The sequence below is a fragment of the Athene noctua genome, chromosome 27 (genome assembly GCF_965140245.1).
Source record: "Athene noctua chromosome 27, bAthNoc1.hap1.1, whole genome shotgun sequence".
In the NCBI taxonomy this organism is placed as follows: domain Eukaryota; kingdom Metazoa; phylum Chordata; class Aves; order Strigiformes; family Strigidae; genus Athene; species Athene noctua.
Window position 1 is genome coordinate 5,623,025 of NC_134063.1, and position 12,307 is coordinate 5,635,331.

Below are 12,307 nucleotides of genomic sequence, written 5' to 3' on the forward strand. Positions count from 1 at the left end.
TTTGTCCTGGTTTCCAGGAAGGAAAGGTTGCTCCTGAAGCCTAAGAAAACTGTCACCAAAAATCTCGAAGGAAAAAGAAAAAAAAAAAAAAAACAACAAAAAAAACCCAACAAACCAAACAAACAAGGAAAACATTTCACTAGAACCCATCTTTGGAAAAAAATATAAAAATATTTTTCCATCCAGAGAAATAACTATAAATAACGTTTGAACTATTAAAAGGGTGAACGCAGAAAAAAAGGGCTATTTACATAGGAGCATTTTGTGCTGTTTCAGTCTAATTTGTCACCGATGTAGGAGCCTCATACGTTAGCTGGAGGAAATCCAGAGCTTTCAAAGGTTTTCTGTCAGGGCTTGAAAAGTTGCCAGTTTTTTTTTTTTAATGGAGCCGAGCAGTCTCAGGCCTGTTGTTCTCAGAGATTTTGTGAGCCAGGGCCGCATGTTAGCAGGAAACAGAGCCAAGTGGGCTTCCTGAGCGTCTGAGAGAGGAAACACTGTAATAAGCATGGAGGCTGTGGTTAAAAATAACTCTGGTATATAAAGGCTGCAAAGGATCCCCTCTCGCTCATACACGCCGCTGCCTCTTGGCTGGCTGCTTCGTGCTGATTTCATGTGAATGAGACGCTTTGCCATCTCATCGGAGCAGGTGGTTTTGAAGCAGAAGAAGACAGAAAACAGTCCGTGAAGAAGCCGAGCACAAGATAGCCCTTACGTTGTGCGTTTTCAGGGATGCGAGGTTTTATTTCAGCGAGCGTTGTCAGGCTGAGCTGAGCTGTAGCTACGGACACGGCGTTTCAGTATCTAACTTTAGGCCGAAGTAAAAGTTACGTTGAAAAAAAAAAACCAACACCGTTTTCAGCGATATGAAACTTAAAAAAAGGGAACAGGGTGAATCATGCAAACGCTTGAGCAATAGGAGAAAGGGCCCCTTAAATTGTTACCACCGGGCCCAATGTGGCTTGTACCACTTCTGCTACCGAAGCTTTAATCCCACCCTGTGCTCCCCCCGCTGTTGGCCAACTGGAGGAGTTAAATGTGGCAACCCCCAGCTGAAGGGATTGGCCACCGTCAATCAGTGTTTTGCAGTCCCCACGCGCTGGTTTCTCACCAAGCAGAAGACTGCCTGCTTCTCCTCACTGAATTAATTTTGCGTAGGATTAGAGCCATCCCTTTTCTTTCAAAGGCAGTGATTTTTTTTCCTTGCAAATGCGGGATGAAAAAACACACTGGTGATTTGGCAAATTTAAGGCACCCCTTTTCCCTGCTGTAACCTGACACTAACATCCATACTGAACTCCATTCTGAACACTTCTTTGTAGCCTACATCATGCTGTAATTGGCAAAACACATTCTTCCCAGGCTTGTATTTTTATTGCAAACATTTATTTGGCACTTTACGTGGCAAATGAAAAGAAAATTTCACAACTCAATTCTACAAAGTTGCATTGTACTAGGGCTGTCCCTTGAAAAGCATTTTATTGCTCAAGAATAGCTGTAACCGTTCAAGGGATTTCAACAGCCTTATTCTCTTAAATTGTGCTGTATATACCATAGCACCAAATATTCATAATTTCGCTCAGTATCAACCCTGACAACTGGCACTTAATTCCACCCTCGAGCTGACGGTCAGCAATGAGTGTGACATTTCTTGGAGGCCTATCAGCTGAACAATCATTTGGGGTAAATTTTCAGGTGCGTGAAAAAAATAAGCTGAAGCTTCATTTCTGAATAGAAAGCATTTTCTACAAGACACAAAGCCCTGTTCCTAAGCTTAGATGTATCCAGGAATTTAAATATATAAATATCCTAAAAGGCAGGCATTAATAGCTCAAGGAAAAAAATAAATTAAAATGGTCACAACAATAGACATAAGCGTCTAGAAAAAGTCTGTCCCAAAATACCTCACTGAAGTTTCAAAGCTTAATCATAATGATATAACTAATGGTGACCATGGAAAAAAAAAAAAAATATATATATATAGATATATATACCATTCTGAATACTTAGTGATCTAAGTCTGAAAAAGACTTCACGATCCAGGAAGACAAATGAGATCAGCTGCTCTGTCCATGCAGCCTATCATGCAAAGATGCCTGTCTTCCTCTCACTGGCTAAATCCCCAAGCTCTGATTCATACTTCCATGTATTCAAACAGGGAAAGTAATTCCAGGCAGCGAGCAATACCAATTAACAGTGTCACAGTTAATGAAATGCTTGCTCCAGTATTTCCCATTACTCAACTGCAGGACATATGACTAATAAATAATACAGGTGCAGTACAAAGAAGGTATTTTATAAATGAGAACTAAAGCCCACATGTTCATCACGTTAAACAAGGCGTTCCACCCTACATCCTATATGAACCCTTACTTTGTACGCTTGGTGAATAAACCTCCACTTATCAGATAAAACCAGAACCTATAAAGATGTTCTGCATGGCAATGAGGGGAAAAGAGCCAAAGCCTTCCTCACTTTTAAGTAATTCTCTTCTTGTGGCTGGTTTCAAGCTTTGTCCAGTCTTCTCTCCCCCTCCCCCAGTTAAAACCTGTGAACTTCAAAGTGACAAAAAAAAAAAAATCTGCTCAGAAGAGCCATCTGCATCTGCCCTGCTGACTCAGACTGCACCAGATCTCACAAATTAAAAAGAGAGAAAAGTGCATCTGATTACTCCTTTGAAGTTCCCTCAAACAGAATTTTTTTTTTTTCCCTGCATTAATTAAAATACAAACACAATTCTCGCTTCTAAAACCAGTTAACTTCAACACGTCTTAAAACATGACCGATCGTCCCAAGTGGACATAAAGAGATAAGGCAGCGTTTCACTTTTTCTCCTGCCATCTCCAACCAATTATATAAGTTCTCTCCTAAAATGCAGATCAGGAAAGGCGTGACGAGTATGAAATTTCACAGCGTAACACCTGCTATATTCCCGAATTAAATGAGTTCCATTTTACCGAGCTTCTGACTTCACGGAGGCTACTCCACGTTTGTTAATAGTAACAGGAATTTTTCTGAATGAATCCACATAGGTACTTACTGACCTATGCTCCTATTATTCCACACCCTTATTGGCCATTTCTAAACTAGAGATTTGATTCTGTCATAAAAAGTATTTGGCAACAACTGAAATCTGCTAGTCATAATCAGTGACTGATATTTTAAGCAGTTTCACTGACACAATTAAACACGCTTGGCAGCGTTTTTGAAACTGTGGTATCGTTTCACGGTCCTGTAAAAAAATAAAAAAAAATAAAATAAAAGATCTGTCAAATGTGTTTTTAATTGACAGCTGAAAGAGACATCTGCAATACGACATGTGTACATTCGACACACACATCAGTAAAAGCTGGCAGAAACACAACTACATACCTAATCAAAGCAGATTAATTAAAAAACTGGCATAAATTGTTTAGGTTTGAAGAGTCCCCAAATCAAAAACGACAAAAAATCATCTACAGCTGTACGCTATCATTCTTCACACAGCCAATTCAAGGAACAATACTTGAATTCATTAAATAGCTGATTTTTTTGCATGATTTACCGAACCATGAACATACTTTAATGATGGGAACAGTGTTTTCTTGCACATGTCTGAGAAAATTTTTCCTTATATAATTTGACATCTTTACTGAAATGGAATTGAAGCTTGTTTTTCCTTTGTAGTGATGGAAGTCTGCCTAGCTAAAGCACACAGTGGTTGAAAGTGTCAACGCTTGACTTTTGCTAATCTCGGTGAACTAAGTTAATAAGGGCTTTCACTAAAACGAATTAAGATTGCCATCACAACGAATGGAAAGGATAGGACTGTCAATAATCCTGCTGAAAAAGCGGAAGCGCTAAAAAATATTTCTGTTCTCTCTTTGGGAAAAAAGCCAGATGCTGTATTCAGATCAGACAATAATGATGTTGAAATACTTTCCATTCCAGTAACTAAGGAGGATGTTAAAACAACTGCTACTCATCTCAAACAATATTAAGTTGCCAGGTCTGGGTAACTTATAAGTAAGGGTTTCAAAAGAGCCAACTAAAGACATAACCAGATGGTTAATGTTTGTTATCGACCAATTTCAGAACACTGGGGAAGCCCCAGGTGACTTGAAGAATGTTAATATTTTGTCAGGTTTTTTTAAAACAGGGTAAACAGAATGACCCAGATGTGCCTGTCAGCGTTATATAAACCTGGGCAAAAGACTGGAAGGACTTGATAATAAAAAGATGGTTTAGTTAATGACAGTAGTGTTCTAAGTAAGGCAGCAGTGCTGATGTAACAGGCAAAGCTGCGTAAGGATGCAGCACGATTTTCACACTAAGAAGCAAGAACATAACAAATCACTACGGTGTGCACACGCGAATTGGTCCAAATACAAGCTGAAACATCTTGAAATCTAATTTAAATTTTAATCAAGCAGGTTTATTACTTCTTGATTTTTTTTTTTTTTTTTTTTTTATCACCACTTACCATTCAATGTTGTTAACAAAGACCTGGAAGAAAACAGAAACTCTTACTGATAAAGCCCTAGGTGACAAAGATCAAGGAAGTGCAACATGATTTGAAGAACGTGCCATTGTTAAAGAATTATTGTAACTGCTTCGCTATCCAGGCAAAAACAAACCACGAGGCATGGCCATACAGACAAGCCTAAGGCCATACTTCTAGGAAGGGAAAATGCAAGAAGCTCTGCTTTTTGGGGTAGACAAAAATAGGTTCCTACCTAGGCCAACAGGTAAAAAAATTAGGGCAGCAAAACTGCTCTGCTGGAGAAAGCAATTGTCAGATGCCGCTTCTCGTGGTGCCTTTTTGCAGTCTCTGCCTTCCATCTGCGCCGCCCTAAATCAGCTGGATTCCTCCCAGTTGTTCCAAGCATCTCGTGATGTTTCCCAGCCCTGGACCACAGCCCCCCCGTACTCCCACCGGGGCTCTGTTCCACCTTTCCAGTCTCCCCCCATGCTCCATGTGTTCTGCTTTCGCCATTCCCATAAATTAAATTAAGCTGAAAAGCCTCCAGCCGATCAGTGAGTGCAGACTGTAGGGACAGGGTGGTGGTGCCCTTGGCTGAGAGTGCTGAGATGTGATGGAAGAGCTGGGGGAGAGGAGAACTTTGTGAACAGCTACTCATGGGTGAGCTTTGGTGCTGGCCTTGGCTGAAGAGGGGTGACTTGTCTGCTGCTCCACGATTCCAGTGCTCAGACCTCGAGAAAGATGTTGAAAATATGCACAGAGGAGAATCACAAAAAATTAATGAGCCCCTCCAAGTTCAGCTTATCAAAGAGACGAATATTCATCTTCGTCTTTAAGTCCCCAGATGGGAACAAGCTCCAGTCATGAAAGAACCAGTCAAAAAAGATGCCTTTATCAAGTTAATTCATGATGTTAATCAGATAAAAGGCCTACAGGATTAAACCACTCTCCCCAAATTACGACATGCCTCTCCAAAAAACACCTCTATATTTCATTTTATGTGGTTGTTTAAATCATTTTATCAACTTCCTTGAAAGCAGAATCTAAAAAGTACTAACACAGAATCTGCAGTTTAAGTTAACACCAACAATAAAAAAAGTGTCATCGGCAAAACTATGGCGATTTGAGATGCAGACAGGGAAATCCTACTGTAATGTTTGTCTCATAAATATGAAGTGGTTGGTGGGTCACGGTGGGGTTGTTACTAGTGTTGTGATTTTTGAACTGTGGTGCTGAGAGGTACCATTCTCAGCTCGTTTACTTTGCTATTATTAGGTTTGCTCTAGGTGCAGTCAGGACTTTCTGAGAACAGTCGCATGAGAAAGGAGCTTTTTGTTTGTTTGTTTGAGTTCTGTAATGACTCAAGAGTCCTCTGAGCAGCCAGGTGACGTGAGCACTGTCACCAACCCATCCAGAGTTTCACCAAGGCTGAAGTTCATCACACAGCCCCAGCTTCGATTCTTCTATTAACGTGTGGAATCTTGACTGCAATCCCTTCAAAAGTTTCTCTTGATGTAAAAGCAACAACAGAAATCAGCAGCAACACCTAGAAAAAAATCAACTTTGCCATACAAAAACGGTTGAGCCTGTGTTTACTTTGGCTGGAAGACAAATCACACATCATTTAGCTCTCCTCTACCCACAGCAGATTAACAAATACTTTCTAATCTCACATTCTTAACATTTATACACCGGTGGCATCACTCCTGATCTGTGCTGCCATAAGTGAGATCAGTGCCAGGGTCTCGGGTCTGGATATTTAAAATAAGCTCAGCATACAGCAAAGAGACAGAAAATGTCACCACAACGATCATGGACCAAGTGGAAGGTCATGGCAAAGTTGTAACTCCATGTGCAGAACTAGTGACTCACAACGTAAATAAATTCTCGCATTCGTCTCACCAGGTTTAGTTCAGCTAGAGTTTTTCAGCTTCGCTGCTCTACTCGAAAACAAAAAGAGACCAGAGGCAGTGAATTTATTATTTTGTGCACTTGGCTTTCAGTTCTCACTACCCACTAAACGTTTGCTTTATGCGATGAAAAAAACGCAGTTAGGTGACGGTGCAGTGCTATAAACCTCCCAGTGCCTACTGCAAGGCAGCATCCGACTGGAGCTTCTCAGTGAAAGGAACGCGTACAGTTGTATATCCTAGAAACAAAATATTTTGTTGTAGCTGTTGCTGAAATCGCAAGCACATAAAACCGACACAGACATTCAGGGTGTGTTATCAAGGGAACATTCACATTCATTCTGAATTCATCAGAGTATATTTTCTTGGCTGACTCACAGCAGCATATATACGTATTGTGCACTTACTAACATTTTATTAGAGGAAAAGAGTTTACATTGAAGGATTACACAAGTGTGACATTACAGAGCTATGAGTCATACATCTTTGTGTACTTCGTTACCATGCATTCAGTGTATTGATTCTGCTGCAGTCACAGAAGTTTGGCTGCTCCTCCTGGCCATCCTGTGAACTTTTAGAATAAAAAGTATAGAAAGCTAAACGAGAGATATTCATTATTTTAAAACATGTGTAGCTATTGAAAAGATCATTTACTCACCCTAGCAACCGTGCTTGCCTGAGATGGCTGCATACAGCCACAAGCTTGGGATGGGCTCACGCTCAAAATGCTTCTGAGAACCAAGGGCCACCACTCTTCCTCCTCACGGGGCACACAGCACACACAAGTGAGAGTTGTTCTCCTACGCTCTTCTGATCTCCGGCTCACTTAGAAATCCTTTTAGAAGTGATTGCAAAGGAAATATGGAGGAGGTAAGGGGAAAGCGTAGCTCTTTCTCTGAACAGGCTCTCAAAGAATCGGTCTGTCCCACGATAGATCATCATTTTTCCTGTTACAAATTGCCACTTTGGCTCTTTCGCTCTTGGATGGCTGCCAAACAGCCCTGATCCTCAAAACCAGGAGTCTGGGGCGTGTTATCAATAATTATGGGAGAATAGTTCCTTCAGACTGGGCATCCGAGCTAGAGGCCAAGGTAAGGGAGCACAGTCTTCCCTTCTGAAAAATCCAGCCCAGGACCATAAATTGACTACGACCAGAGAAGATCACCAAAGCTACTTGCATTATTTCTCTCATAATGTCACGGGGAAATGTTGATTTTGGCAATCTTTGTGAAGCAAATGGAAACTCTGCTAGAGACCTGGACTTCCATTAAATGCGAGTCTCCAGCGGAGACGGTAACAAGGTGACATTACACACCTTTCTGTCAGCGCCAAGGTGCAGCTGAGACCTTTGGGGTGAGCAGAGCCGAGGGTCCCGTCACCAGCCCCCCGGTGCATTCACACACACGGAGCGGGGCAGCTGCCTCCCTCGCTGTGCCCGTGACACCTTCTGCTCCCACCCTTGTTTTCTGGGTCTGGCCCCACCACGTGCCCCAGGGATGAGGCTGGGTGATGGGGCGGCTGCTGTGAGGTGTGTGGGGATCAAACCCCTCATTCGTGGTGTCTTCCTCAAGTGTCCCCCGCGCCACGACAGGTCCCTCGCGCTGCCTCTCAGTGCACGGTCCTCTCATGTCAAGGGGGGGCCCTCAGCATCCCCATGGCAGGTCCCTCACAGGCTGCTGGAGCTTGCACCCATCAGGAGGGTCCCTCAGTGTCCCCAGGACAGAGACCCCGCAGTGTCCCCCATCCCGTGGCAGGTCCCTCACAGTCTCTGCTGGAGCTTGCACCCATCAGTGTCCTCTCCTGTGAGGGAGGGTCCCTCAGCGTCCCCCCACCCCACGGCAGGCCCCTCACGGTGCCTCTCAGCGCACGGTGTGTCCCCCCCCCAGCCAGGGGGTCCCCAGGGCTGGGACCCTCTCCATGGCCCCTCATCCCTCAGCATCCCCAGGGCAGGCAGAGACCCCTCAGCGTCCCCTCAGCTCACGAGGGTCCCCCGGGGCCGGGACCCTTCAGTTTTCCCGAGGCAGGGAGGGGGGTGGGGGGGGTGTGTGTGTGTGTCTCCGCTCCACGGTCGCCCCCGGGCCCGGCGGCGAGCCCCGCGCTGAGGGGAAGGCGGCGAGGGGGGGGCCCCGCCGGCCGCGCCGGGCCCGGCCCCGCTCCGCTCCGCCCCGCTCGGGCTGGGACCGCCGCCGCCGCGTCCTTTTATACCGGGGCTAAATTTAGGCTGCGCCCGAGCCGCTGCCTCCCGCCCGCCCCGTCCGGGACGCGTTTCCTCCGCTCCCTGCAATTGGCTTGAGGGCGCCCGCGCCCGCGTTATAAGGTGGGGAGGGCTGGTCGCGCCGCGCCGTCCGCCGTCCCGCCCGGCCGCACCATGGCGCTGAGCGAGACCATCCTGCCCTCCTTCGCCACCTTCGCCAGCCCCTGCCGCGAGAAAACCCTCCACGAAGTGAGTTTTTTTACCCACCCCCCACCCTCACCCACCCGCCGCCGCGCTGAGGCCGGCGCGGCTCATCGCACGGGTGGGCGGCGGTGCCGCGGCTCCGCTTCTCTCTAAATCTACCGCCCGCCCTCCCCCCGCGTCCCGCACCCCATCAAACACCACCTCTAACCTTCTCCCTTTTTTATTTTTTTTTTCTCCCCCCAGAGGTGGAAGTGCGAGCAGGAGGCCAAGACCCCCGCCGGCACCTGGGGCGGCCTCTCCCCCCGCAAAGAGGATGAAGATCTCAACAACGTGCTGGATTTTATCCTTTCCATGGGCAGCGACGGCTACGGCCAGGGCGCAGCCGGTGGGGACTATCCCCCTGCCCAAGGGGAGAGCGGCGGCTTTTACCAGACAAACCCGTCCCCGGGATGCTACAGTGCCCTGGAGCAGGGCAGCCCCCCGCCCTACAACGCCGGCATCGTGCCGGAGATGATCCGCTCCGAGATGGACTCCAGCTACTGCCCTCCTGGCAATGTCCACGGGCGGTTCTTCGTGACACCCAGCTTCGGGGGCCCGCAGTTTGTTGAGAACATTAAGCCCGAACCCGACATGGACAATTATGGACCGGTCTTAGGTCTGGTGCCCCAGGCTTGCCCAAAGATCAAGCAGGAGGGCAATGCGACCTGCATGATGGCCTACGAGCAGCCCCGGGTGGCCAACTCCCCCCAGATCCCCGGGGCAGAGACACCCCCGCTGAGCCCCGATGATCTCATGGTGAATGAGTGCCACACGCAGCTGATGTGCCCCTCATCCGTGTCCTTCCAGCAAAGCTACCACCCAGCCTCCGGCTTCCACCACCCCCAGACCCACCTCCAGTACCAGAACACCTCCCAGTTTGGCCTTTTCGAGGACAGCAGCCTGCCCTTACAACCCTCTGCTCCCAGAGGCATGCTCACCCCTCCTTCCTCCCCTCTGGAGCTGCTGGACTCCAAACCAAAAAGAGGACGTCGGTCCTGGCCGCGGAAGAGGACGGCCACTCACACGTGCACCTACGCGGGTTGTGGGAAGACTTACACCAAGAGTTCACACCTGAAGGCCCACCTGAGGACACACACAGGTAAATACAGCTGCTTGCCTTCACCGGAAGATTGCCAAAGCCGGTGTAAAACAGTTTGCAGCTTGAGCTTTAACCCTGTAGCCTCTTAAACTCCAGGAGTAGTCATGGTTGGGCTACAACAGGTGGTCAGAACTAGAATGTCTGTTTTCCTGTGCATGTATGTAGGGGAGAGCTTTTGGAAGGGCTTCTAACACCCTTTCTCAAAAGGTTTTCGCTTCAGGCGCAGGTTAGGATTGCTAGAGCAGTCGGAAAGCGCTTGGATTATGTTGGAGAAGGGCTTGGTAGCGAATAAAAGATAAACTCGGGAGGTTGCCCGGCGTGTGATGCTGTGGCTGTCCCTGGGAGCGCCGCGCTGAGTCACGCTCTCTGCTTTCTCCCGCAGGTGAGAAGCCCTACCACTGCAACTGGGAAGGCTGCGGCTGGAAGTTCGCCCGCTCCGACGAACTCACCCGTCACTATCGCAAGCACACGGGCCACCGGCCCTTCCAGTGCCACCTCTGCGACAGAGCCTTCTCCAGGTCAGACCACCTGGCTTTGCACATGAAACGGCACATGTAGCCCCCGGGACTCTGACCTGCCCACAGTGGACGTTATTTAACTGCTCAGGTGCAGGAGCGTTAAAAACTTTGTAGCTGGTACTACGTAGGGAGGCACCGACGCTCTGGCGATGGAAGCCGAGGAGGTTTTGACACAAGGAGACTTAGCCAGTCATCTCCTGCAGAGAATTTGACGTGACTGTATCAGTGAACCTGCCCATCCCGGCCAGGAGAATATTTATGCAGCTTCTGTGAAGGGTAAACTCCGTAAGACTCCATACAGATTGTACAGAGGAAGCTGTAAATACGTGTTGTTTTTTTTTTTTTTCCTAACTGCCCAGTCCTAAGCTTTACGAGACAATGTTTGTATGGAAACTGCCTGAAGTTGACCCTAGAAGAGATTAAATGAATGTTACTGTAGCTAACGATGTTATTTTAGATCTCGGTTGAAGGCATGGCTAAGAGAACACTCCTATTGTTAGACTGTTTCACAGGTGCAATAATATTCTTGTTTGCCATGATCTACACTAGAAGTACAGGGCTTGATGTCTTGTGAGAAAATAACCTATTTTACTGTATTTTTTTTATATATTGTAAATAATTTTATACAATGAGAAATATTGTATATGTAAATAGAAGACAAATGGGTATTTTGCCTATTTCTGTTTTTATAAAAGCGTAATTTTTCAATGTTTGAAAACATTTCATCTTTTTAATAAAATAAGTTTTTAATTGTTGTGATTTTTTTTTTTTTTTTTTATTCTCCTTTGAAAGCTCCCTGTTATTTTTCTCCCTGATGGCTGGGACCAACAACCACCTGGTTATGTTTTAAATTATCAACAACTGTAAGAAGACCAACAACAACAAAAAAAAAAATCTGAACTGTGGGTTTTTCTGAAACAGATAACAGAGTACATAATTCATCCTCAGTGGTAAACAACATACAGTATGGTGTTTTATCAAAAAATCAAATAGGAAAGTAGATCATATTCAAAATACACTTCCTAAAAATGGTTAAGTAAGCAACACTGTAATTTCAGTCTCATTTCTAGTTTATGCTAGACTATTTTAATAGCATCCTTAATGTTTTCCAGATGCAGTTATAGTTTTGCCAGCAGTGTGTGGGTTTTTACTATAAATTTAAACACTGCATTTTTGTAATTACGGAGGCTTATTTTAAGGCATTCTTGTACATAAATTATCCTTGCTCTCAAGAGCTCAGTGCGGAATTCCAATGGAACAGTAGTGGAATTTAAACATAAATTCACAGCACAGGTTAGAATACCTTCATAACTCATTTCCCCCCCCAAAATCGAAATTCACTTAATAATTTGTAATGCCACCTTCCATTTCAGGAGTTAAGAAAGATATTAACTGTTTTGGAGAAAAAGAAGTTAACCAGGAATCCAGATTCTGAAAACTATTTTCAAATAAACTGGATACTGCAACAGCTGTGGCAGTAAATAGCTGCAAGTCAAGTGGAGCCCCCCAAAAAGCTCTTCCACAGCTGTAAATGAAATCATAAGCCCAAGCAGTACATCTATGCAATTACTCAGAAACTCTGATGAGGATCCTCTGTTTTTACAGCTACGGTTTAGTGGTGAGCCTTGATACTTGTCGAACAAAATCACTGTTAATGAGGTATGCAGATTCAGCTTAATATTGAGGCATTTTGCCTTAACATCTGGATACTTGGAATTTGATTTTAATCAAGGTTGTGACTTTTTTTTTTTTTTTTTCCCCTGACTTTACGAGTTAGAATAGACAAGAATGAAATCAACAGGAATACATTTAAAGTAACTACAAATATAGCTATTCTTCTGTGAAAGCAAAGGCTGCAGTTGTTCATGTGGAACAGATGTATTT

The 12,307-nt window shown here is 45.4% G+C and overlaps 1 protein-coding gene across 1 annotated transcript; it reads left to right on the forward strand.

The window, feature by feature from the left end:
- The first annotated feature begins 8,728 nt into the window (after window positions 1-8,728).
- KLF2 (KLF transcription factor 2) lies at window positions 8,729-11,178 on the forward strand. The gene is made up of 3 exons (XM_074928187.1): window positions 8,729-8,812; window positions 9,011-9,905; window positions 10,288-11,178. Exons 1-3 carry the CDS (start codon window positions 8,738-8,740, stop codon window positions 10,461-10,463), a joined length of 1,146 nt encoding a protein of 381 aa, XP_074784288.1. The 5' UTR covers window positions 8,729-8,737; the 3' UTR covers window positions 10,464-11,178.
- The last annotated feature ends 1,129 nt before the right edge of the window (window positions 11,179-12,307 follow it).

Bases quoted from the DNA above. Each gene is read 5' to 3' on its own strand.
- KLF2 (XM_074928187.1), top strand. From the start codon at position 8,738: ATGGCGCTGAGCGAGACCATCCTGCCCTCCTTCGCCACCTTCGCCAGC. The intron at 8,813-9,010 runs GTGAGTTTTTTT...TTCTCCCCCCAG, and splicing joins GCGAGAAAACCCTCCACGAA to AGGTGGAAGTGCGAGCAGGA. The intron at 9,906-10,287 runs GTAAATACAGCT...TTTCTCCCGCAG, and splicing joins CCACCTGAGGACACACACAG to GTGAGAAGCCCTACCACTGC.